Genomic DNA, 24,877 nt, shown 5'->3' with positions numbered 1-24,877 from the left:
AGTAGTAAGTTATAAAATAGCAGAGATAATAGCAGAATGACTGAGAATTTAAAAAATATCAGTTTGATAATGATCAGATAGATATTTAGAATAGATATATAATTCTAAAGTCAATTGAATATTTTATATAAGTGAAGTTGATTTTTTATATATAATGAAACTGTTTCTTCTCAGACTCTCTACAAGATATTAGATTGTGAGCATATGTGAAGTCTCTTATTAGTCCAGAAGTTAGCAGGACTTGGCAGAAGTCTAAAGGAGTTTAGTTGGTCGCGCTAATCCGAAAATATCGAGAAGAGAGGCTGAGCATGCTGAGATAACTTCCATCGTGTCTTCTCGTTGGGGGTCCCGGGTTGATCGGCCCTTCTACCAGCAGTGCGCTGGTGGTGATTGAGCTCTTTTGCCCCAGTAGCCTACACTAAAGGCCATGTAGCAGCTAGCTTCTCATAATACAACCAACTACTCAAAAAGAACTCCTCCATCAATCTGAGACTAAATTTTTATTTGAAAAGTGAATCTGAGATCTTTAATATTTGAAATAAAGTGATTTGAGATCAATGTAATAAATACAAACTGTAATCAGAAGTAATGGTTTTGGATAATATAATAATAACTGTAATTGATCCTCGTCCCAGACACGGTCACACGGCCAGTCTATGCAGGAGTCAGCTGATATCGCGTCAAAATAACTGCAGAATAAGAGCAATAGATGTAGATTGGACAGGAGTGGTCAAAATTTAGCTCGTGCGTTCATTAATACCCAGCCTCATATCACAATAGAAACAAGAAATGTGCCGTTGTGATCACTGTAACATGGACCTGGCAGAGGGTTGCAGACCATATCGGATGTCTTCATTACCCACCACTGCAAGTTATTTTTCGGATATCATCGTGTCCCGTAGCGGATCCATATGGGTGTTCGTTCGCAAACACGTCCAAATTTGACCAGGTGGATGGAAGTATTTTGAGAGAAAATATCCTAAGGGCTACTTTTATAGGACGATAATTTTGCTAGATTGCAACGCAGGTGCATTGGTCTGAGAACACACGAACTGTCGTAAAATTGGTCGACCCCGTACGAAGGTAGGCCAGGCCTGATAATATGTCACCCCATACTATCGTGTATAGCGCTAGCTATCTCCCCTAAACCAAGGCAAGACCTATCAAATTCCACAGGAAAAGATTTATATCATCATTTCTCGAAATACCGCACTAGCAGTCACCTTACTCAGGCTGTATAAAATATTAGCACACGTATCAAAGGTAGATAAACATCAAAGAAGGCCAGATCCCAGGGGCCACCCATCACGTAAATCCACACGCATAAAAAGAAAAGAACATCAAAGGGGAAACAGAGTATATAAAAGAGAATCAAAGAGAGAAAATATAACGTACCCTAACCTTCCCCCTCCTCCGCCTCATATCTTCCACCTTCCTCTTATCCTCCTCAAACTTCCGCAACAACTCCGTCTGCCTCTCCTTCCTCTTCTCCCGCGTCTGGAACCGATAAAAGTCCTCCAGCCCCTTAGTCTTCTCCTTATGCTTCTCCGCCAGGCCCTCATCTCCTCCTCCCTGGCTACAGAATCAGTCTTCGGCCCCCTCGTAACCGTCACAAAGCCATCGTCATCAGGCACCTCAGCGCCCTTCGCCGCCTCGCGCGCACGCGCCTCCTCAAACCTGCCAAATATACTCATGTAATTGTTAACGGTGCGCAGCAGCTCCAGCGCGTGCGGGATATCGTAGTTTGTTATGGGCTTTTGTACCCGCTGGATTCCTAGGGCGGGGACCCGGCGGTCATCTATGCCCTGGCCCCAGACGAGCTTGGTGCGATTTTTCGCCACCCTTTTCGCCGCCTTGAGACTGGCTTCCATGCTGGGACGGGTCGACGAAGATGACAACGGCGTGTGCGCCGCTGGGATGCAGCTCACGATCCCATGTTCGTGGGAGCTCTATTGTGTCTAGCTCTACTTGTAACTCTTCGGTGCTATCGCGTTTTCGTTTCTTGGCGTTGGTGACGGGGGTGGGGGTGACGGTGATGGTTGGTGGTTTTTTGACGGCCGTGTCGTGGAATTCAACCCGCTCAACTCGACCGGAGGATAATTGAGCGCCAAATAAATGTCGCAGATGCGTTTCTGTGGCGGTTACTGGAACATTTACAACGAAAAGCGAGCGGGCGGAGTCTGCGTCGGGGACTCGGGGTTCGTGTGGACGGAGGTAGATGTAGTGCGTCGCAGAGCTTTGAAATGAAGGCATTGGTGGGAGATCTATGGGAAGAACTGAGTAGCCTGATATACTCAGCGGAAAGACCAGTTTGGGTGCCATTTTGTAATTGTCAATATGTCCCGTCTAGTGTTTTTGTGCTTTCGATTCTAGATAATTTTTTAGAGTCGCCAGTAGTAGCTCAATCGTTGAAATTAACTTCAGAGGATATTTTACACGGGAAAAAAGCTTGGCACCGCCGCTAATCCTTCCCTTGGTACAAGTACTATAATGAAAACCCCCTGTCAATAGCAAAGACGCATATATATATAAATATTTTTAAAACATGAAATCTCCGCAGCACGCGAGACCGCGAACTTGATTGTAAATAAAGTTGGCCATTGTTTGCAACATCGAACCTACATCTTGTCTGGATCATTGATACCTCCATTCGTGATCACGTAAATGGCCTCGCGCTCCGGACAATCTAAAGACAAGTTCAGTGAACAAACTTGAACATATCACGACCCGACCTGGTTTTTGATTTTTTTTAAGGCAAGTTATTTACCTGGAGAATCCTGAATCTTTGCAACTCTTTCATCACCTCGGCCTTTCCGAAGCAAGACTCGAGTGGTTGAAGCGTGTGCTAGGATATGCCCTCCAACTGGTTTGCGTCCATCCGCACCAGCGAACAGGGCACTTGCTCCAGGATCGCTTTGTACCTGATTTGTCTGTGGGGAGGGATAAGCATAGATATCAAGCGGAGTTAACTCTCTCCAGCCTCCGCACAACTTACCATCAAAACGCAAACGTTGAATTCTAGAACGCAACTTGTGAGCCAAGCAGTCCACAGGATATGCGGATGGACACATCTATACTCACCTTCCGCCATGTGCGCGAGTTTCATTAGGAACTGGTTCAACTTTTGCTGTCGATCCGCCAGTTCCCCGCGCCCACAGTAATCGACGCGAAAACAGTTCATGATGCTGTCAATGATCAGCAAGCGGTACTCACCACCCGCAAACTCTTTCGCCAGCGTGTTCAGAAGCTCCAGCTGGTGTTCGCTATTCAGTGCTCTTGCATACGCAATGTTTTCCAGCGCGGAATCCGGGTCAACACCAAACCGCTCCGCGATTTGTGCAATTCTTTCAGGGCGGAATGTGCCTTCGGTATCGATATAGGCTACTTTACCTTCCGCGCCCCCCATGTCCTTTGGAAGCTGGGCTACGACAGACATCGTGTGCGAGAGTTGCGTTTTGCCGCAACGAAACTCGCCGTAGACTTCACTGATACTCATGCTCTGAAATCCACTGCACAGAGGATAAGTCAACGTCTACTCGAGAACCATCAACGTTCAGGGACATTTGCTAAACGCACCCGGCCAAGATAGAGTCGAATTGTTTGCTTCCAGTGGAAATCCTTACGACCCGCTTTCTCTGGTGGCCAAGCTCCATTGCAGTTATGAATCCAGACGCTGAGGGCTGCATTGCATGCTTAGGTCAGTTTAAAAAGGGTTTCCCTTATGCTCCCACCAGCCCAGCAACCACTAGACGAACGAACAGCTTTGGAGTGGGGATACCCATACCTGGCATTTCTGAATAGCCTCCTTGATTTTCTCTACCTTGACTTCACTGAAGCCCTTGATTTTCAGCAACGTCTTTCTTGTGGCTCCATGGACAGACTATAATATATCCCGCCAATCGTTCGATATCCATTGCGCTAAGTGTTAGTATTGACTAATTATCAAAATGCCCCTGATACCCTGTGAAAGGACAGTAGCAGGAGGTATAGCATCATCAACTCAAAAGGCAAGATAGGGCAGTGAATGAGATTGAAGACCAGTTATCGTACAGCAACAGTATAAAACCCGTTTGCTTTCAGTTTCGTAATATCCGCAGCTCCAACACCTACACATAACGACGATCAGAGCGACTCTTTTAGCTGACCTGTTTCTACTGTTCTGGAATGAAAATGGCTGGAATTGAGAGGCAGGAGTGCAGAGAACTAACCGTGAGCTTGGATGCCGTCGATATCGACGATGAAGACATCCTGTCAAACAACGGATTAGACCTTGGTTTAATTGAGTGCCTCATCGAGAGCATCATCTGAACAACACCAGGAGTCAATGTTCCTCTCTCACATCATCAAACTCATCACTGGCATTTGACGCAGGCATGACTTTCCCTCCTAGCTCAGCTAACTATCTAGCCACTAACAGCCACGGACAAGGTGAACGGGGAAGGGGGAGGGAAATATTTCAAATAACTTGGGCAAATATGCCCCGTACAATGCAATGAGATTTGAAAAGTTACTATATAACGGCAAAATGATGGAGATATATAGATGGCTTCTAGATGTACTTCAAGAGAAGATGGGAGCAAGGGAGGGAAGAAGAAGGGGAGCGCGTAAAGGGGGCACGCCGGGACAGACCTGGGGAGTCACGAGCATTTCCCGGAAGACAGCGGGTTGACACAAGGCACTTGTCAATTTCACATCGTTTCTTTTTGTGTCTCCATGCATATATACGGAGAAATAGAAAGTTCAAGCTGATTCATAGAATTATCAAGGCACTGATGAAAGTGTCCAATGCACACGAGCTCTTTTTCTTTTTTTCTTTTTTTTTTTCCTCCCTCCCCCATTTGTGGTTGATGTCAACCACTGGAAATTTGGCGGCTGTATGCTTTTACGAAGGCAAAGTACCAGCTGGGCCCGTTTTCAGATTAATTCGCGGAAGGGAAAAGAGAGAGGAAGAAGAACCGCGCAAGATGCAGGAGGAGAAATTAGACGTTTTAATAAGGATAAACCCACAGTATAAAATGTTAGAAAAGAATAAATGACCGCGCCATATTCCATAGAACGAGGGACAAGAGCCACCCTTTTTGGTTTTGTGGGTGGAGAAAATAAACTGAAGATAAAAAAAAAAAAAAAAAAAAAAAAAAAAACCGCAAAAAAAGCGAGTTGGTGGTTCCCGTTTACCGACAATTTATATAAATCCACAACCCACAAAACAATCTTGATAGAAAATAATTAAACAGACCCAAGTCCCACATTTTTTTTTCTCGTCCATCATTTCATTAGCCTTGCTGAAATAATTTTTGAATTCCTTCCAATAATTTCCCGGGGGGAGGAGAGAAAGTAGATTGAAAATTTCTCTTCCCCAACATCCCCCCTAATTTTTGTCCCCCAACCTTGTTAGCCAATTGACGCCGTTTCATGAGGGTTTATCATATAAAGCCCGCTGCCGGATTCCAGATCGTAGAAATTCCCTTGGTTTTTTGTCGTGAAAACCTTCTTTTCTTGGCATATAGTATATATAAAAGACCTCAACTTCACAGTCTGGAGAATCTGACACGGGAGACATAATATGTGCAAAATCTTTCCAGGAAAAAAAAAAAGAAATGAAAAAAACAACAGGAGCGAGTTTAACGATAGGGGACCGAATCGGCTAGACCAAATACAAAGGGAACACAAAGAGAGGAATAGTGGTGGTTGGTACGGGTTCCGTCACATGAGCCTAATGGATTCGTTGGATGCGGGTGGGTTTTAGAGAAATCGACTTTAAGCAACCGCCGCTGTAGGCGCGGGAGCAACGGGAGCAACGTTATCCGCTACCCCAGCCTCGGCAGCAGGTTCTGCGGGAGTAGAAGCGACGACTTCAGTGGCGTTGTTCGGGCAATCACGAGAGATATGGCCAGCCTGGGAGCATTTGTAGCAAACTTTGCCTGCGGAACTCAGCGGTCCGCCGTTAGGAGCAGTGCAATCACGAGAGATATGACCCTGCATACTGTTAGATAGTGATAAACATATCTTTTGGAGTCGATCTATTTCATTGGGCATTTCTCAGTTGATTTGCGGGGGATCTCTCACCAATTTTCCACATGCGTAGCATTTCATAGCTTGGGCCTGACAATCCCTTGCAAAATGGTTCGGGCCGCCACATTTGTAGCACATAGCAGCTCTGGGATACCCCATGAATCCTCCACGGAAGGGAGGATTGAAGCCGCCGCGGACAGCTGGTGCACCTCTCATGGCACCTTGCATACCAGCAGACAGGCAGTTTCGCTATACAATAGTGTCAGCAAGGCCGATTCAAGCGTACAAGGAGGACAAAGTGTAGTAGGCGAAAAAAAGAAAGGGCATTTACTGCTAAGTGGCCGGGTAGATTGCAGTTGTAGCAGCGGCCGCTCGTGGCTCCTCCGTTGATGCGCAGAGTGGGGCAGTCAGCTTGCACATGCCCTAGACCCTGGCAGTGATAACATTGTTTCGCTGTAGCGAGAGAACGGGTTGTTAATATAGCTTCCAAACTGGGGCAAGAGCGGGTTCGCCTTACTCTCTGTTGTGCGAGGTCGCGGGCAACCATTCGACTCATGTCCTAAACCGACGGTTTAGTTAGATGAGGACTAATTTCGACTTCGATTCAATTGTTCGTAAGTTGGGGCTTACCGGGTTGTTTGCCTATGAGAAGAAATCGATTAGTCTTTGAGACATAGGAGAGGACCCCAGGAGGAGTAGTGGTGATAGGATAAATGGCATAGCAAGGGAAAAGAGCTTACAGTTATAGCAAAGTCGCTCCGCGGACGAGCAAACCTCTATACGTTACAATAAGCAAATGCTCTCAACTTCACCAAACCATCGATTTTGCTCTAGCTATTTCTCAACTAACCGGCATAATGGCCAATATTGCCACATTTGTAGCATGCGCGGCGCGATGACGACATCTTTAAGGATCTCTGGCCGTTATTCAAATTATCAGTCTGAAATTCTTTTTATCGGATATGGGCGCAGCTTTAAGTAAATTGGACCGCAAGGTGGACCGCAAGGCAGGCTATATAAGTGGGCAAGGAAAACCGGTAGAACGCAGGCTGCATATTCTCGGGCCGGATTGGTAAACCTTCTGCCTGCCTAACAGCAAGCAAGCGGAAGGGAACTCGAGGGAATGCTAGTTGGCAGCTTTGGAAAGATTGAAGAAGCAAGGGGGCAAGTCTTGAAAACACACTACAGCTTTTTTGTGCAGGCGACAGGCGACTCACAGTTCGAAATGATTTCTTGCTCCTTGTGAAAAGTAGGAAAAAAAACGTCACTCGAGGCTCCGTTCCGGCGTACTTAATATCCTATATTGTTAGCCTGGTGAACCACAATGACATACTCGTTTCCCAAGCTATGCACGGCAGGGGAGCACTCTTGAAGAAATTCCCAAGAACAGGGTTCGTTCGCATCTCGCAAAGGAACAAAGGAAAAAGAAAGGACTAACAACTCAGCACACCAATCTAAACCCTCACTTCTGCTCTCCGGTCCCACCAGGCCACGGGGAAAAAAAATCCTTCCTGGGTGTAAAGAGACACGGTTGTTTGATATGGACCTGCAGATTCGAGACAAGAAGACCGTCGTCAGGCCTGGGAAGCAGAAATGAGAAAATCTGTTGATGGGAGCTTGCCGACCTTGCCGAAAAGAGTTTAGCGTGAATATCTTCCCGTTTGCCCAGGCCTATGGGAGCTAGTGAGCTAGTGCAAGCATTTTATTTCTTTGAGATATCACCACAGAGATGGGCACATGTACTATTACTTGCAAAATATTTCATGGGCGCGATGGTAATTATTAGTAGCTAGAATAAATATATAGCATATCCCCTTTGTGTAGTACCCCCTGTGACAGCCTATTTTTTTAGGGAAAAAAAAAATCGCGCCGGATGTCTAACAGATATCCTTCCCAATCGTCCGACTAATGGTAAACTTATGGAAAACTGATGGAAATATGCCACTCTCACAAATTATATCATAGCGAGGATTGTTGTTACCGAGCTTAATTTCGGGGTGGGGTTCAAGTCCCCGCAGCCTCGCTTTCAATTACCGCTGGCGCCTTGATGGTTTTACCCTTCAGGAAGCCCAAACCTTCTCCACCCTGCATGAATATAGTCAGCGTTTGTCCAGGACAGCTGTGTAATAGAAGGGAAAAAAGGGACGTAGGGTGTATTTGCTTACGTAGCTTATCAAAGGGGAAACCTCAACGCCGGATGCTTCTTCCGATTCAGTCTCGACAATGCCACCAGCAGTTTGAATCCACCGCGCACCCTGGCGCATGATATCTCTCTTGCTGGTATCAGGATCATCCTCCCCTTTGCCCCGAGCGTTTTTCAACGGCGAAAATTCATCTTCCCGCTTGACCTCAATCGATGCAAATTTTTCAAGCGGCAGCAATGGGAATACGTCAAATACAAACTGTTCTAGTTTGATCCCATTGGGCGTCTCAGGTTTTATGACCTCGCCTGTCTTAGTATCGATGCAAGGGATCTTCTTGCGGGCAACATGATGTGGCAAGGTGGGCGCCCAGGTTTCGATAGACTCGAGGAAGTGGAACGAGTAGTAATGGTTCACGATATTCGCTGCGCGGAATTTGAGGACGTCAGGGTGTTTGGGATCCCTGGCTTCAGCAGTCTCCTTGTCTATTTCTGAGTATTCCACAACATCTGGTTTTCCGTTCCTCAGAAGGATCAGGCCGACGGACTCGGTGGCGTTCCGCTTGCGAACGACTTTGGTAGCGATGTCAACGCCCTTTGATGCCGCAAAGCCGAGGAATACAGGATCGGCAACCTTCACGAGGCAATTGTCGACGCAGTACGCGTGGATATGCTCGATGCCTCTATCTTTCATATCTGCTCGGACGCCCCATGTTAATAGCGCTTGGTATATGCCGCCATTACCATCAGGTGCTACCGCGACCTATTGCTCGATATTGTATGTAAGTTAGAAGAACAACAACAATAAGAAGACGAGAAAGTAGATGAAGGGGAGCATGGATAGACGTCTAGTAGCATAGAAAAGCGCGCATACCTTTGACTTGCTTTCCATTAATATTTTCCCCTCGTTAGATATGCAGGGTAGCACGCCTTGCTCAAAGATTATAACATTCTTCTTCTCCAGGCCAAAGAAATTATGTTCCTCAAAAAATGACTGGGTTGGTTGTCGGGTTGGCCCGCTGGTCATCACGTACCAGGGGATAACCACGTGTTTATTGCCCGATGAGTCCCGAGCCAACTTCTGCAGCTTCACAATTCTCTCCGCTTGTATCTGGAAAAGTGACTTTTTACTTGGAAGCCCAATATCAAAGCAGCCCTTTGGAGCAGCGCTACCCAGCCGAGTTCCCTGGCCGCCAGCCATGAGCACAACTGCCACCTTGTTGGCAGCAATCAATTGCAAGCCAGATGCGTAGAATCGTTGTAGAGACTCGGTATCTGAATCGATCATGGACGCTGTCGCTGATTCCGGCAGAGGTTCGAGAGTGGTTTCTTTGCCATCTTGTGAGGTCGCGGCGGGGTTGAGCGCCTTGTTGGCAAGCTCGTTAATGCGGTTTGGGTTGAAGTTGGAGAGCTGCTCGAAAAGTTGGGCCTTCTCTGTCGATTTCAGCTCATCGAAGAAGGCAAACACTTGTCCCTGTCCGGCTTTGTCATATTTTTGTTTCAGAGAATCGATCTCGTCTTGTGACGGTTCGCGGGGTAGAACTGCACCCTCCTTGGCACCAATGTGGAGGTGGTCCTTAATATTTGACACAAGTGTGGACATTGCTGCAGCAAATACTAAAAGGAAATAGGAAATACGGAGAAAAAGGTATAACGGTTTCGAGTGCTGGTTAGTTAATTGTTTGATTTAATCGGGGAAAAAGAGGGAATGAAGTTGAATTTTAAATAAAGCCCAGCGGGCGTTCGATACAGCAAACGGGACGCCTTAGCTGAAACCCCGCCAAACAATAATGTATGTATTTATAGCGTGTGATGTCAGTGGGCACAAGGAAATTCTACAAGCATCGGGTCCCTTGTCAGTGGGTCAGGGCAATCCGTCGGAGGGAGAAACAAAATTGAAAATTATTAATTGTTCTGTATTCGATAGCGCTGGAGGCTGAGCAGCGCGCTTTTAAGACATGGAGGCTTTTGCTAGGAGCCGCAGCCAGTCGCAGCCTCGGAGGCGACCCAGGCGGCTTGGCAGGCGGCCGGTTCAACCACAGGTGGCGCAAAAATGGCTACCAATCCAGGGGATGATGAACCTGACTCCTGAGGCTGAACTCCTTCATGGAGACCAACAAAAATTGCGATTTAAGGGGAAGATATTATTATTATACTCCGTACATAGGGGATTAAATCTAAAGGGTACATATTTTTGTCACCGCCTATGCCTCCCACTTTCATACGTGTGTCTCGATGAGTCTTTACTCCGTCTGTATAGCGCGTCGTTGTCATCGCCAGAGCGGCGGCGCGGAGGAGACCTGCTCCTATGCCTATGTCGCCTGGATGGGCTTCGACTCCGTGAACGCCTGTAGGATTCAGTATCTCCTTTCCTACGCATATCATCTTTATGAAATATCATCCCGTATTCATCTCGTCGAGGAGCCTCCGAAGCTCTGTATTGCCGCCTCTTCTCTAGGCTGGATATCCCCCCAAACCCACCCCGTTGGCTAGCTCGTTTGGAATTTGTTGCATTCCGCCAGCTGTCCGACAGTTTCGAAACCTAAATGGAAATTAACTGGCTGTCGCGTACGGTAGGTTGTGGGGCTCATAGCTAGAGGGAACTCACGCTTTGAGAGAAGTCAACATGGATTCTATGATCATCAATTAAAACACCTTGCATTTTAAAATAAGCCTGTTCACAGTCCTTTTGGTTCTCAAATTCGATAAACGCGTATTGCAGACTATCACCGGTCCGCTTGTCACGTATCACTTCACAGGAAAGAATTGGTCCGAAGCGACTAAAAATGAGGTGAAGATCCTCGTCTATTACGGTTAGCTTAGTATGTACGCTCAATCACAAATGAGGGGGAGAAAATGTGACCACCTTGAGTTACAGGATTGAGTTTGCAGACGAAAAGAACGTTCTCTGGTGGCTTGACCTCAGCAAACGGCAAATCCCCAACCATTTCCAAGGTCAACGCCTGCGCCCGAGCCTCCCGCTCCCGCCGTAGCTTTTCCACCGCCTCTTCGTCGATGTTTTCGTCCAACTCTTCATCGTCCGCAATCATTACTGTTGCCAGTTGGGCTTTTGAAGGGAGCGGGCTTTCAGGGGGTACCACAAGGTCCGGGGGATCATCAAACGGATCGTCTAAGATCACAGTATGCCGAATTCGGATATCTTTAAGCGGTCGTCCCTTATCGTCAATGAACGCATCGTTTATTTTCTCCAAGACATCGAATCCCTCCACTACCTTCCCGAATATAACCGCTTTCCCATCCAGATAGTCCAAATTATCTCCAAGTGTTATGATGAACTGACTGCCAGCAAGGCGCTCGTCAGGGTCTTTCGTAGAAGGGACCGTAGCCATGCTAACTGTGCCACGTTCTGTATGCTTCATTTTGGGCGGCAACTCGATCGGAAATGTTCTTCGCGAAGGCCCGTCGAGGATGCCCCAGATGGAAGACCCGCCATCGCTATCTTTAGAATTAGGGCCTATTGGGTCGCCGGTCTGGAAGGAGAAATTCTTCTGGACGTTGTAAACGGGCGAGAAATTGTAATACTTCACCTTGCATAGCTTCAAAAAACTGGGCCGCAACGGTTTGGATGTCTTAGTTTCCACCTTCAGTCGCTTCATATTTGTACAACATGCGGGGTGCGGGGAGGAAGGAGGACATTGAAGAGCACAGAATAGTGAAGGGTACAGGAGCGGATTTCCCAGAGTGGACTTACTTTTCGCAAGCTTTGGGGGAGGTGTCGACCAAAAGATCTATAACAATATCACCCAAAGAAGTCTCCAAGATAACGCTCATGGTCGCAAAGATATTGACCAAACGGGGGCAATTAAAAGTGAGGCAAGTGAGAACTTAGGTCGCGGGGGGGAGGCATCAGTTTTCAAATGGGGCATGGGAAGAGCATCAGTCATATAATTATAATAATTATAGATAGCTCGCGGTGCAACAGCTTGCTTCAAGGTGTGGCTATTCGCGGGGTTCGTGGGGTTCGCGGGGGGTTCGCGATGTTGCCGTGCGAGGTCCTGAGGAGGACGGACGTGAGGAAGTGAGGCTTGGGGTTGGAGTTGGGTCTGGAGATATCTCGGCGCGTGACGGTGGGATCGACGGGTTTGCGGGCTGGTTGCGGGCTGGCGTTTGTGTGGCCGCTTTGGGGTTGCTGGGGCTGCAGCTCATGACGTTTCTTGCCGCGGCCGAACGCCTCTCACAACGTAATCCTCAACCTCTCTGTTCACGCTATTTTATAGTCTCTGTGCAAAATATGATATATGGCGGGACAATATGATGTTATGTGATGTTCTATGATGATTTGTGTTTGCAAACGTTATCTATCATCTGCTTAACTCTCTGTTAACCCTTCCAACAAGAACATTTTCTTCCATCCTTGCTGGAAGGGTTTACCGGATGAGGCTTCTTCTTCCTCTGAACAAGCTTGTGCGCATGTCGGGAAGCTCATCCCATTCATTCATACTTAGTCAGGTTATTTTTACACTGTCGTATCTGTCTATACTGTGGGAGCTGTTTCTCTTTCTGCTCTCGAGTGGGATATCTCCCCGAAGCCAATGCTAATACTATTTTTTCCAAGATCCGCATTTGCCGACGCCCGCCGTGCGAGATGTCAAATGTACCCCTTAACTAATTGACGGAAGATCAGCAGCAAATCAAACTGATTTTAGGGGGGAAACAATAAATAAATAAAGGCTGATATGAATAAAGTGCCATTGGTGTCCTGGTAACAGGCCCTGCCTCCGCGCTACTGCTGGTGTGCGTCAAAATCTACTTTTCCCAACCGTTTCACGGGCCGTTAAAGGGTTCACTCACATAAGATTTTCCCAGGTTGTGTCTAGATCAAACTTTTTGGATCTGGTATGACTGTTTTAAGACTGTCGCGTACACGTGGAAGGCGGGTCGGGCAATCCATCGTGCGTAATGACAACAATCCTCTTTGAAGGGTATTCGACATTCAATTCCTACTTCTCCATGCATGAAGCCGAGGCTTGCAATAAGTTCTTTCCAAGGGTGAGGGAGGATCTGACTACCGGGTACCCGCAGAACTCGGTCCGCCTCTTCCAATACTTCTATCATCTGTGTTAGCTAATCTATGGAAATTTCTCCTTCTCCATGTCGACGCAAACGCTTTCGAAGCAGTGTTTCTGAGGAATATAGGATGAGCGCCATTTCTGACCCAGCGCTAACAAAACCCAAATTAAGCCTGCTAGACAGAGCAATGACGTTCAGAACTCCGCGATTATTTGTCCTAACTGCCCTACAATTCTACTGAAACATATATGCATTCATCTTGCATGATTGTTTTATTCTTCACAAAAGCCTTTTCTGTGCGTTTCCCTTCACTGAAAGCTTCCTCCAATCATGATAGAACACACGATACATATTTTCAACCAAACCAAACCGGCCGGCCTGAAGAAAGACAATGGACAATCTAGAACCTTACATTTTTGCTTTTCCTGACTGCCGGCCTCCTGGAATATAGTATTGCAAGCCATTGCAGCGTTTAGATTATGCCCCTGGTGTTGAATGCGGCTCTACGAATTACAAGCTGACTGTTGAACAAGCTTTTTTGCTGCTCATATCTCAGGCCAAGTTCCTAGGAGCAGTTTTCAGTCGTGGTTAAGGTCCCATTTCCTCTTTTTGGTACATATTACCGTTCATATACCCTAATTGGGCTTGCTGAGGATCAGGACGACTCTTCAAGTGGGAAATGGCGTTTTTGAGAATGATACTGGCAGTGGCAGTGGCAGATGTGTGGATGTTTGCTTCTGCAGCTAGGTGGGAGCAAACAACTTAATTGCATCTTGCATTTTTCATCCTGGCAAACGCTTTTTTTCTTTTTGGCTCCTTGCTCGAATCAAAAGTGCCATTCTGCAGCCCATTTCGTCTGCTTAGACCTATTTTACATTTTTTCTAGGCTCTTTCTTCTTTGTCTGTCTTGTCTTCTGTTTACGAAGTCAGCAATTCCGTATGATAAGTAAAATTTACTTTATGTTCTCCCAATACTTTTTTTTGCTTCGTCTAGTTTTGGATGAAGTTTTGCCTTTCGATCCTTTTCTCCCCCCTTTTCTTCTGCCCCCGCTGGCCTAATGGGCACCGCAGTTTACGGTATCACTTCACTACCCACCATGAGGATGGCGTCCAGCGTGTGCAATGCAGGGTAGGACACTTTTTCCGTAGCACTGGACACTCAAACCTCACAACCCTGTTATTAAATAAGCTGCACGACTTCCATCGCTAAGAGCCTTAGGTTCAGAAGAGGTACAACACGGCTTGATACATGGGAACACCGTGGAACTTATTAGACAAGTCAGTACCGTCAAACTAACTTGCTAAGCATACCTTGGGTATAATGAGTAATTCAGACAACACTGACTGCTGTCTGGCTATCGCCTCCAATGTCCTGCATGTTCTGCAGAAAGTAAACTCAAACAAGAGAAATAATTTGTTCGTCAGCTATATCTACACAGCATCTTTAAAACCTACACCATTCCCTGATAAGTTACCCAACTTGCTTCATTTTCCCCGCTATGGCTGAGATATATTAAGGATAACCAATATTATTCCACCTCTTCAAAAGCTGCTGCGTTGCTCGCCTGGCCTGAAGCTCTGTTGTTGTTACACGCATGGTGAGCTCGGGACATATAGAAACGGCCATATCTTCTGATCTTCGCTTGCTTGCTTGAAACAAAAGCGGACAGATAGATCATGTCTCCAGCTTACTTCGAAACTCAGGAGGACTTGCAATTCTGTCGGCAATCTACCCGCGGAATGAGCTACCCAGTTTCTCACTCACTGCGAGGTGATGTTCAACATGAGCTCGGGGGCGGTTATAGTAATCGAATATGCTCGACAACAGAACCAGGGGTTAACGGCGGCGGTACAACTACTCGCCGACGTATCCCGGTTGCTGTATGTTCATCTATGAGGCTAAAAATCCTCTCCTTCTTGTTTTTTTGCCTCTTACTTACCCTTTTTTCTATACAAGTGCGGCCGATGTCGACGAAGAAAGATCAAATGTAGCGGGGACATTGGCAACGGCCAGTGTACTAACTGTCGGAACGCAGGAACACAAAGTTGCCAGTTTTTGCGGGTAAGTTGGTTTCTCCGTGTTGTAATATACATGGAATGATCAGAATTGTTGCTAACGGTCCATAGGTCAGTTCATTCAACACCCATGCCAAACCATACTATGGCTGCTCCTGGCCATATCCCGGAGCGGGTCCAACGAGTGGCTCCTATGTCAACGGCGGTGGGTATGAGACACAGGCTAGCAGCAGAACAAGCTCTGTCTCGATTCACTCGGTGACTCCAACTTTCCTGCCGTATTCAAAGCCTCAATGTACTTATGATCAAGGAACTCAGTTTGCCCCGGTTTCCAGGAGCCCCTTTGTACCCGCATTCCAAATCAACTACGAGGGTGATTCCCAATCGTATAGTATCCCATCTCCGCAATATATGCTCCCTAGCACGGATTCCACGGGAGGTTCCAGCTATTCTTCGTACATAGGAAGCCCTCGGGCTTCTCAAGTGGGAAAGATCCGGAATGAAGATATATACCATGAGCAAGATGGCCATCCTGCCCTTGGATCTAATTACAGCTACATGACACATACCCAGCATCCAGTCTCCGTATCATCCGACCTTCCTTCCGCCCTCCCACTTCTCAGCGCAATCTCATCATCGTCGTCGGTGCCTGACAGGATATTACCAAACCCCGCATCGAGTCGTAATGGCCGTGACAACGGAAGCACGGTGGGAGCCCATTCGGCAGAGCCTTCGCTTCCTTCCTCCTGCGGAACTGGCCCAGGATTAAATGCCAGATCCTCAGGGCACTTGGCTCCGGATGGATTGTCGTCCAGCAGCCAGCAGAGCACGATGAAGACAACGCCGACTACCATAGCCAATGGTGCAGATTCGCCAAGTACCAGCAAGCCCCTGATCGGGCACACTGATATGGGATTCGGGTATGTCATGTCCAGCAACTCCGCGGTAGCAACAATGCGCCCAACAACAACATTCTCAGGAGTAGAGCCGGTTGAAGGGTTCCACTCCTCTGCGGAGAATGCTCTGAATGGACGATCCCGCCGGGGCAGTGTCTTTCGACAGCAATCCAGCTACGGAGCGCAGGCCTACGGCCATAGCACGGTGCTGCCCGCACACAGCTCATCAAGCACTTTGTCAAATGGACAGGAGTACATCCGTCTTCCACCCTTCGAGCCGTCGGCATCTAGGTGCTCAGACACCCCAGTGAACCCGACGTCTAATCTCCCAGCTCACAAAACGGATAACTTTGAGGGCTAACGAAATTCACGTATTCATTGTTTCTTTCTTTCTTTCTTTCTGTTATTTTTAATATTTGGGTTTATTATTGCTACCGGCGTTGATTTCATCTGTCAACGACAATGAACGAGTCTCCTTGGGATCAGGTTAAACGCCTGCGTACGTCTGCGCCGAATATCAGATTATACTGGAATTGGTAGGGGGTTGGAAGTGTTTTTTGTTATGATTCCTACACGGATCTCCTATTTTGTCTAGAATTGCCAAGATATGTCTCTCTTATGTTAAAGACAACGGTTGGGGTTTATTTCTTTTAATATTTTTGTTAATTGTTTTCTATTGTGCATTACATGCACAGCATCGTGTTATAGGATAGATAGACAGCTTGTTTTTATGGAAGCGGTGGTGTCTTCTCGTTTCTCTTCTTGGCAAGCGGATTAAGATTGTGTGTTTTAAACCGTCCCTACCTGTATTATGTCTCCCCTTTGTCCCATCTCGTCTGTTTATTTCCCCCATCCCTTGTTACACCGGCGTTGGTACCGATTTTGGGTATCAAGGGGTATTTAAGGAAAAGTATAGGTGCGGATGAGTACTGTACTTGGTGGTTAGAGTGTGTTGTGGTCAATTAGTTGAACTTTTTGTCCTGGATCCCCAGCTGCTGATTCGGAGATTTTCCCGTCACTATCACCAACCCCCTTGTGATAAGAGTAACATATGATAAGAATGGTTGTCAGTGCCGAGTTTTCACGATTTTGCTGTGGGGTAAGATAAACCGTATATGCAGAAGCGGATGACAGAATCACCTAAAACAAGGAGCGCGCGAGTCCCTGCTGGCACAACAAAATAATAAACGAAAAAGGTGTAATTTCTCCACATGGCTGATTTCAGCTAAAATACATCATCGATGTAGATAGATAAAGAAAACATTTCATCCAGCGCATTTTGGGACCCTTAGGCGAATCAAAAAATCCATGTCGTGAAGTCTCCACCCAGCACCATGAAAAACCAAATAAAGCAAAGAAACCCGGATCCCCTCTTTTATTTGCCCTTCTTTTCCTTCTTTGGTCCCTTGGTCTTTGCTGTGCCCCGGAACTTCTTCGATCGGTTCTTTCTTTGTTTGCCTGTATTTTTTGTAGATCCGAATGTCAGCTGAAAAAAACCAACGTATATTACCCATGGACGGAAGGACGAAGAATGGGGATATGACAAAACGTACGTTGCTGTCTGCTGGCCTTCTCAATCTTCTCAGCAGCTCCAATACGGACGAGACGATAACGGGGCTCGAATTTCTTCAGGGCTTCGGTTGAGTCGTAGATGAGGGCGAAGCCGGTGGTCTTACCACCACCATAGTGCGTGCGAAGGCCGAATACGGAGACTTGCTCCTTGTTGGACTTGTAAAGTTCTGAGAGTTTCCCACGGAGCTCGTCCTTGGAGATGTTGGCGCGGTTGGGGTGGAGGATGTCACTGTCGTGTGCAAGATGCCACAAAAAACCGGTTAGGAAACCACTGTATCATCACAACAACCAGACACCAGAAGCCATATATCCATATCCATCTGTAACATTCTGATCGCAAGACTTCCAAAGACTCTATTCCACATTCCCGCGCAAATGAAAAGATCAACTTACACAACCATCTGCTTTCTAGCCAGAAGAGGGTTGCGGATGAACTTGCGTGTCCGCAGGGTCACCGGAGCGTCAGCCATGATTGCAGAATTTTCGAGAAGAAACCACTGGCAGTTCGAAAAGTCTGCTTCGACGAAGGGGGAGGAGTATGGTTGGCGGCTGGGGTTTGTCGGATGTCGCTGTCGTCGAAAAGAATCACGATGTTTCAATGTATTTTTTTGATTTTGCTGGATGTGGGTTCTCGGCTAGGGCCAGCTCGCGGACATTACACTAGTCCTAATACGGTAGTTACATCTCCCGCGCTTAAGCCTCATCAAAGTTTTATTAACCCGACCCAACAACAAATATCGTCTTGATTGAAACCCGTAGACCTCACCAATACTACGAGAAACGCAGGGCTGTGATAATAATGATTGTAGAGCCACCCATTGACAATGAAGACCAAGTGGATTTACTTGTGGCTCAGTACCTTCAACTTCTTGAACCGCAACGCCTCTCTATACCAGCAGATAATGTCCTCAAAAGACCAGTGGTTCAGCAGCTGATCTACCAGAGAATGTTCGATGAAGCACACGTTTGGCCTATCCCTCCACCAAGCTATCGTATCCGGGTTCTCAAAATTCTCATATCTAAATTGGAAGAGTCAATTTCTAACCCTGACGAGGATGTATGACTCCTTTCACTCTGGTCTTCGCTGGCACGAATCATGGAACTACCAACATGATTCGCCGCATTTCTCGCATTAAACTATTTTCATTTCCCCTAACGATATCTCATTTTTCCAGGAGGTCTCGGATGATCTCATGAGGAGCTATAGCGATCTCATCGGTTGCCCACGACTGGCCCCCTTCGAGGAAGCCCGGACATTGTCATACATCCGTTATACAGCCCCCAGAGGTCACGCTTCACAGGGAAATCATAAAGGCCAATTCGTGATAACGTCAGAAAACCGTAACCTTATACTTGCCTCGGGAACCACCGGATTCCGCACATGGGAGGCGGCTTTACACCTTGGTACCTACCTTACAACCCCGGAAGGCAGGTCACTAATTGAGGGGAAGAATGTCGTTGAGCTCGGAAGTGGCACGGGATTTCTTTCCATGTATTGCCTAAAATGTCTTGGTGCCCGGAGCGTGACGGCTACGGACAGAGACCCTGCATTAATATCTACTATCAAGGACTGTGCAATGCAGAGCGACCCTTCATGCAATAGAATCAGTGCTGATATATGGGAATGGGGAACCCCATTTCAACCTAACCGGATCTCCTCATCTGGAGAACCGCACCAATCATTTGATGTTGCACTTGGAGCCGATCTGGTATGCATACAACATTCCCAAGTCAATTTTCAAACATCGTCGCTGGTGGCTGATGAAGCTTGCGACGCATTCACGCTGTGACTTATATATAAATGTGCAGATATATGACCGGGACCTTGTACCTCTTTTATCATCAACGTTACGAGAATTATTCGACAAGCACAAAATTAAGGAATTTATTTTGTCTGCCACACTTCGAAATCCGGCGACCTTTGAAACTTTTCTTAAACGATGCGGTGCGCGAAGGATTTCCCTTTTCCTTTCCCTACACTTTAATCATTATTGCATCTGTCTTGGTGTAACGTTGCTAGTGTGCTAACAGTCCGTTCTTGTCCAGAGGCGAGCGGTTTGGACTGTCGTCGGGTAAATTTTGAATCTCCGCCCCTAGAATCCCAGGATGGATTTTTTCACAGTACCAATGTTCCTATCCGGACGTACAGGATTTCAAACTCCTTACTTCCTTGATAATGTCCCATACATTTTTAAATCTTCTGCACGGCTGTAGTATACGACTAATATACCTTGATTCGTCCCCTCATTTGTGTTCATACTTTCCAAGCGCTACCATCTAAACAATTGCCAAAGACAGGGCTGTAAATTAGTCATTCGCGGTACAATCATCTTATTTCCATCCATTTTATTTTTTTCTATATTTCCTATTGTCACGAAGGGAAGAAAAATTAGGCTATGTCGAGGCGTTTCACAATAACGACCTGAGATACATATACCAGAACCAATCATCCCAAAGATTACTTGGAAGAGGAGGGAAATCATGCAGACATGGATAATTTAGCCACTGACAACTCAAGAAACAATAGCTTTTTCTCTCCCGCCTGCCGAAGAGGGCCCATGAGTATGTTTATCTATGGCCTTTACCTAGAGGATAATGCATATGGACATGCATGCCCACCTCCTAATATAATATGCAAAACATACCTGAAGATCCAGCCGCGGGCAGCCCCTACCTCATGCGGCCAAACAATCATATTATATCCCTCAGTACCAGCCCTACAATGCGTTGTGCTATACAGTTCCCTTCTTGTTTTAATATACCATATCATAAGCTCCGTCTTAATATCGGAAAATGGTGTCCCCGCATAACTCGCATATATATATATATATATGAATGCACACACAAACCCCATTAGAAGGGAGCCCCAGATCCACTCCGCCGCTTCCGCTATTCTTTTCATTCGTACGGAGTACCCTTCCTAGCTGCACTGCTGTACTTTGTAGTATTATTATGCAGAGCACGGACCACATCTCATCTCATCATCCACCCTTTTTTGACCGTTGGGGATGGATGGGGTAGAATTAGGCAGGTAGGTGGTCAGGAAAGCTGCTGGAAAGCGGGCACGAATCAGGGATGGGATTTTTCTACTGAGGCATACGTGTATCTCTATCTGCATGTTTTTAATAACCGCGTCTCGGGTGGATCTATAGAGACATGAGAAAGACCTACATAGGGTACACGGACGACCAGTCGGTGAAACAAACTTGTTTCTGTCGAAGGACTGGTTTAACAGATGGACCATTCCCTCAAAACCGATTTCCTCCACTATTGATGAAATCTGAACAAAAACCTCTAATGCTGTCCAACGGGTGATCGTGATACTTCTTCTCTACCATAATCCAACCCCCGACAAGCCTGAATCATGTAACCTCCGCATATTATCAGATCGACTAACTCCAGGAGCACATTCGGGCATCCAAAATACTTATAAGTCATGCACAGCATAACATAGCTTGCTCCTTGTATCTACCTAATTGCTCGAACCTAGAGATGTATCCATGGGAATGTAGGTACCCCCTACCCTTACTTACCGCTCTTAGTGGCTGGAGCTTTGTCAAAAGGCCATTGTAGTCTATTGCGCAGTACATGTCGTACTAAATTTATGAGATTCTTCTTTCCCGCCGGGATAGCTATGTAGAGGAGACCGTTGCTGTGTGAGTTACAGGGTTACATATCTAGGAGCTTCCATGCCATTTTTATAAAAAAAATATACACAGGGGTATACCGGGGGAAAATTATATTGTAGCAATAAATTGATAGAGTGCTAGATGAGTACAGCAAGTAACAGGTATATGCAGAAAGGTAATATCGTGTGCACATACTAGCCTTCTCGAGAGCTCATACGTTCAACTACCTACTTAATTACATTAGACAAACTGTTATATTTTATTATGTAACCTCCGTGGGGTGTTTCCAAGGCTTATTTCTATGATATCTCCTCCCAATCTGGACGATTTAGGGTTTGACTGGCTGACGACGCATGCATGCCGGTCTGTTAGTTTTGTGTGGACATTGCATATGCAGGGCATAGAGTATATTACATATAATGACCAAACCACTCAACACCCGCTTACACCCAACACCCGCCATTTCGCCATCACTATGATGAAATATTTTCAATAATATCTCAACAATGCAATTAGATTTTAAGATGATATATTATATAATGAAAATATATATAGAAAATTACATATAAAAATATATAGTTAATTCTGTAAATGTTTATTTGACTTAATAACTCATATGAAATACGAAATCTTGAATAAAAGCAGATTCAGTGAGTAAGCAGCTATTAAATCAGTAAAGATTATAAGATTATCAGATTTCTCTGATAATAAATTTATAAATATTCTGACAGAGCTCTCAAAACATAATTTAATTATTTTTTAAAAAATTGAGAATTTGCTTTTCTGATTAAAAAGATAATTTTTGAATTCTTTAATTTTTTTTATTTAATTACAATTGTTATTATATAACAGTTCATTTTTTCTTCATTTTTTATTATTAAGTTTTTTTTACATCTTTAAGTCTTTTTTTAATTTATTATTATGGCGGGCTGTGTCTGATCAATTATACAGACTATTTCATTACACTTTATAGATTCTGCTGAAAGCTTCAATTCTCAGTTATCAATTCTTAGCTGAAAATCTCACAGAATTTCTATTCTTTCATCTCAAAGCTCTATTATATACATGGTATTTCTAATCTTCTGCTCTGAAGCTTTATTATGTATATATATAAATATTCACTCTAATCACTGATTTCTGCACTTTCTCTTTTTTTTTCTTCTCTAATATTTTCTACTTTTTATATTATAAAATGTATATATTGTACTGATTTATTCAGTGTAGATATCTTATACTTGAAAAAAATTTATTATCTTCTTATTAGAAATAATTACTTATTGAGATATCTGAACATATTAGACTGACCGTGTGACTGTGTCTGAAACCAGAATTAAACTTTATAGTTATTATATTGTCTAAAAGCATTACTTCTGATCATGATTTATATTCATTACATTAATCTCAAATTACATTATTTCAAATATTAAAGATCTCAGATTCACTTTTCAAATAAAAATCTAGTCTTAGATAAAGAATATGTTTGAATTCTTAGTTACACTTAGACTGATCATGTGACCGTGTCTGGGATCAGAATCAGATTTTTTGATAGTTTCATTATCAATTCAACTGATCTCATTACACAGTTTTAACATTAGATAGTAGTTTCATACTATCTCAGTAAGACTTACTGTCTACTCTTATCACATTTTTCAAATGAGATCATGATTTTCACTTCTCAATTTAAATTATTTTTATTGCTTTAAATAACTTTAAATCTCATTTAAGTGTTATCAAAAAGTGTTACTTTTTAAAAAATTAAAAATAGTCTAAAAAAAACCTTAAAATGTCTAAAAATAGTAACTTTATGCCAAGAATGTGACTAAATGAGATCAAATGAGACCACTTTCTCATTTTTTTCAAGTCATGATTCCATTTTAAGATCTGATATATAGTCACTTTACATGTTTTTTTGATAGTCAGTCCCAGCGGGATTCACGCCAAGAAATGTATGAGACTAGACCAAATGAGATTAAACATGAAATTCATGATTCTGGCAGTCAGTCTAGTCACATTTTCATTCTGATCTTATTATTAAAAATGATATTAAATAAAACTATGAAATTATTTCTCACTTACATAATATCATAACATAGTACTCATTTGTTGAAAATTTAACAGAGAGTGTTATTAAATATCATTACTTTTCTAAATACAGATTATAATTAATATCATTTTAATTAAAAAAAAAATATAAAATATAAAAAAAAAACAAAAAAATAAAAAATAAAATAACAACAAGAAAAAATCACAACAAAAAAAAAAGAAAAAGAAAAAAAGAAAAAAGAAAAAAAAAAAAATCAAGATTATAGAGCTATAATACTCTTAAAATATTCACTCTTCAGAGTCTTTACAATGTTTATTATTAACTGTGTATTTCTTACAGTGAGAGTAACATGACTGTAATAAGTCATTGTCTTAATATTATCTAATAAATAATCAGTATATATCTGTATAAATGTGAATAATTAGAAAATATATACTTAAAAAGTGTGATCAGAGTGAACTCTGCTGTCACTTGAATAATATTAAGAGCAGAATACTGAAATCAATGATTCTTCTTATCAATTTCACAGATAAGATGTGTGAAGATAATCTTGAGAAATATAAGATCTTCTGACTTCTGATAAAAACAGATCTCACAGAGAGACTCTATTTTTATTATATCAGAGACTGAGTGTTATTAAAAAGCATTACTTCAATACACATGTACTTACTATAGCAATTCATTCTCTATATATATAACTGAGAATTGCAGCTTTCTTATACTGCATAACTCTCTCTGAGATGCTGTCATCAGTTTGTAACTCACATAGTCTCTCAGTTCAGTATATACTGTATATATACAGCTCTGCATGCTGAGGCTGTATTAATTATCATGATCTGACATAGTACTCACTTTTCACAGGTCATGTTTCATTTAATTGAGAGAAAGAGAGAACACAACTACTGTTTTATTTAAGAGAAGATGAATAATTGAATCTATAGAAGCTAATTTGATTTCTTCTGTATTTAAAATTTAATTAGTCTATACTCTTCAATTTAAGAGTTTCTGAGAGTGTTTTAATAGTTTTCATACTAGCTTGAAATTAGTAATTGATTGAAGAAGAGAAAAGAGAGAAGAAAGAAATGAGAATAACTTATCTTTATAATATGAAAATAGAGAATTGCTGCAATTATTTACTCTAGTAACAAAGATCTGTTTTCTGCATATATCTCTGATATAGATTATATAATAACTGTATACAAAGAATATTAACAGTGCATGTATTAAATGAAGATAATATTACTATATAATACTGTAGCTATTTCTGTACATCTCTGAAAGCTGTTAATATTTTCTTTAAGTCTCTTTATATTTGATAAGTCAGTAATATATTTCAATGCACTCTCTCTTTCATTATCATTATTATTATTATTATCATTATCATTATCACTATTATTATTATCACTATTATTATTATTATTATTATTATTATTATTATTATTATTATTATTATATCATTTCTGATTATCTCTTCTATCTTCACTTCTCTTTTACACTTACTGAAATCAATTATGTCATTTCTCTTCAAATATTCTGC

General features: G+C 43.7%; 7 protein-coding genes across 7 annotated transcripts; 1 reads left to right on the top strand and 6 right to left on the bottom strand.

Moving 5' to 3' along the window:
• Window positions 1–1,224: 1,224 nt before the first annotated feature.
• Window positions 1,225–2,322, bottom strand: BDBG_04013 (meiotic recombination protein DMC1; the record flags this gene model as incomplete). The annotated part of the gene is made up of 4 exons (XM_031721500.1): window positions 1,225–1,233; window positions 1,396–1,572; window positions 1,635–1,774; window positions 1,818–2,322. 4 exons carry the CDS (start codon window positions 2,320–2,322, stop codon window positions 1,225–1,227), a joined length of 831 nt encoding a protein of 276 aa, XP_031578077.1.
• Window positions 2,323–2,618: 296 nt separating this feature from the next.
• Window positions 2,619–4,375, bottom strand: BDBG_04012 (meiotic recombination protein DMC1; the record flags this gene model as incomplete). The annotated part of the gene is made up of 9 exons (XM_002625907.1): window positions 2,619–2,686; window positions 2,768–2,930; window positions 2,996–3,018; window positions 3,082–3,509; window positions 3,577–3,680; window positions 3,785–3,880; window positions 4,051–4,106; window positions 4,209–4,248; window positions 4,340–4,375. 9 exons carry the CDS (start codon window positions 4,373–4,375, stop codon window positions 2,619–2,621), a joined length of 1,014 nt encoding a protein of 337 aa, XP_002625953.1.
• A 1,382-nt stretch (window positions 4,376–5,757) lies between these two features.
• On the bottom strand, window positions 5,758–6,917 carry BDBG_04011 (cellular nucleic acid-binding protein; the record flags this gene model as incomplete). The annotated part of the gene is made up of 7 exons (XM_031721499.1): window positions 5,758–5,976; window positions 6,067–6,261; window positions 6,344–6,465; window positions 6,530–6,571; window positions 6,643–6,654; window positions 6,753–6,788; window positions 6,863–6,917. 7 exons carry the CDS (start codon window positions 6,915–6,917, stop codon window positions 5,758–5,760), a joined length of 681 nt encoding a protein of 226 aa, XP_031578076.1.
• A 786-nt stretch (window positions 6,918–7,703) lies between these two features.
• On the bottom strand, window positions 7,704–10,082 carry BDBG_04010 (UDP-N-acetylglucosamine pyrophosphorylase). The gene is made up of 3 exons (XM_002625905.2): window positions 9,027–10,082; window positions 8,178–8,915; window positions 7,704–8,097 (listed from the first exon to the last, which is right to left on the bottom strand). The coding sequence occupies exons 1-3, from the start codon at window positions 9,753–9,755 to the stop codon at window positions 8,017–8,019; spliced, it is 1,548 nt and encodes a 515-aa protein (XP_002625951.1). The 5' UTR covers window positions 9,756–10,082; the 3' UTR covers window positions 7,704–8,016.
• A 267-nt stretch (window positions 10,083–10,349) lies between these two features.
• BDBG_04009 (peptidyl-prolyl cis-trans isomerase-like 4) lies at window positions 10,350–11,944 on the bottom strand (the record flags this gene model as incomplete). The annotated part of the gene is made up of 4 exons (XM_002625904.2): window positions 10,350–10,694; window positions 10,761–10,957; window positions 11,019–11,719; window positions 11,865–11,944. 4 exons carry the CDS (start codon window positions 11,942–11,944, stop codon window positions 10,350–10,352), a joined length of 1,323 nt encoding a protein of 440 aa, XP_002625950.1.
• A 3,562-nt stretch (window positions 11,945–15,506) lies between these two features.
• On the bottom strand, window positions 15,507–18,967 carry BDBG_04007 (40S ribosomal protein S24). Its single transcript, XM_002625902.2, has 3 exons — window positions 18,061–18,967; window positions 17,649–17,896; window positions 15,507–17,553 (listed from the first exon to the last, which is right to left on the bottom strand). Exons 1-3 carry the CDS (start codon window positions 18,135–18,137, stop codon window positions 17,471–17,473), a joined length of 408 nt encoding a protein of 135 aa, XP_002625948.1. The 5' UTR covers window positions 18,138–18,967; the 3' UTR covers window positions 15,507–17,470.
• On the top strand, window positions 18,467–19,499 carry BDBG_04006 (uncharacterized protein; the record flags this gene model as incomplete). The annotated part of the gene is made up of 2 exons (XM_031721498.1): window positions 18,467–18,724; window positions 18,843–19,499. 2 exons carry the CDS (start codon window positions 18,467–18,469, stop codon window positions 19,455–19,457), a joined length of 873 nt encoding a protein of 290 aa, XP_031578075.1. The 3' UTR covers window positions 19,458–19,499.
• Between the last annotated feature and the right edge of the window lie 5,378 nt (window positions 19,500–24,877).

Source organism: Blastomyces gilchristii (assembly GCF_000003855.2).
Source record: "Blastomyces gilchristii SLH14081 genomic scaffold supercont1.6, whole genome shotgun sequence".
Classification (NCBI taxonomy): domain Eukaryota; kingdom Fungi; phylum Ascomycota; class Eurotiomycetes; order Onygenales; family Ajellomycetaceae; genus Blastomyces; species Blastomyces gilchristii.
Note: the sequence above shows the minus strand (reverse complement) of the source record. Positions and strands in the feature narration are given on the sequence as shown.

Coding starts and splice junctions, on each gene's coding strand:
- BDBG_04010 (XM_002625905.2), bottom strand. CDS start 9,755: ATGTCCACACTTGTGTCAAATATTAAGGACCACCTCCACATTGGTGCC. Junction 8,916..9,026: donor TAATGGAAAGCAAGTCAAAG/GTATGCGCGCTT, acceptor ATCGAGCAATAG/GTCGCGGTAGCACCTGATGG. Junction 8,098..8,177: donor TTTCCCCTTTGATAAGCTAC/GTAAGCAAATAC, acceptor ATATTCATGCAG/GGTGGAGAAGGTTTGGGCTT.
- BDBG_04007 (XM_002625902.2), bottom strand. CDS start 18,137: ATGGCTGACGCTCCGGTGACCCTGCGGACACGCAAGTTCATCCGCAAC. Junction 17,897..18,060: donor GCTAGAAAGCAGATGGTTGT/GTAAGTTGATCT, acceptor TGCACACGACAG/TGACATCCTCCACCCCAACC. Junction 17,554..17,648: donor GAAGGCCAGCAGACAGCAAC/GTACGTTTTGTC, acceptor CAAAAAATACAG/GCAAACAAAGAAAGAACCGA.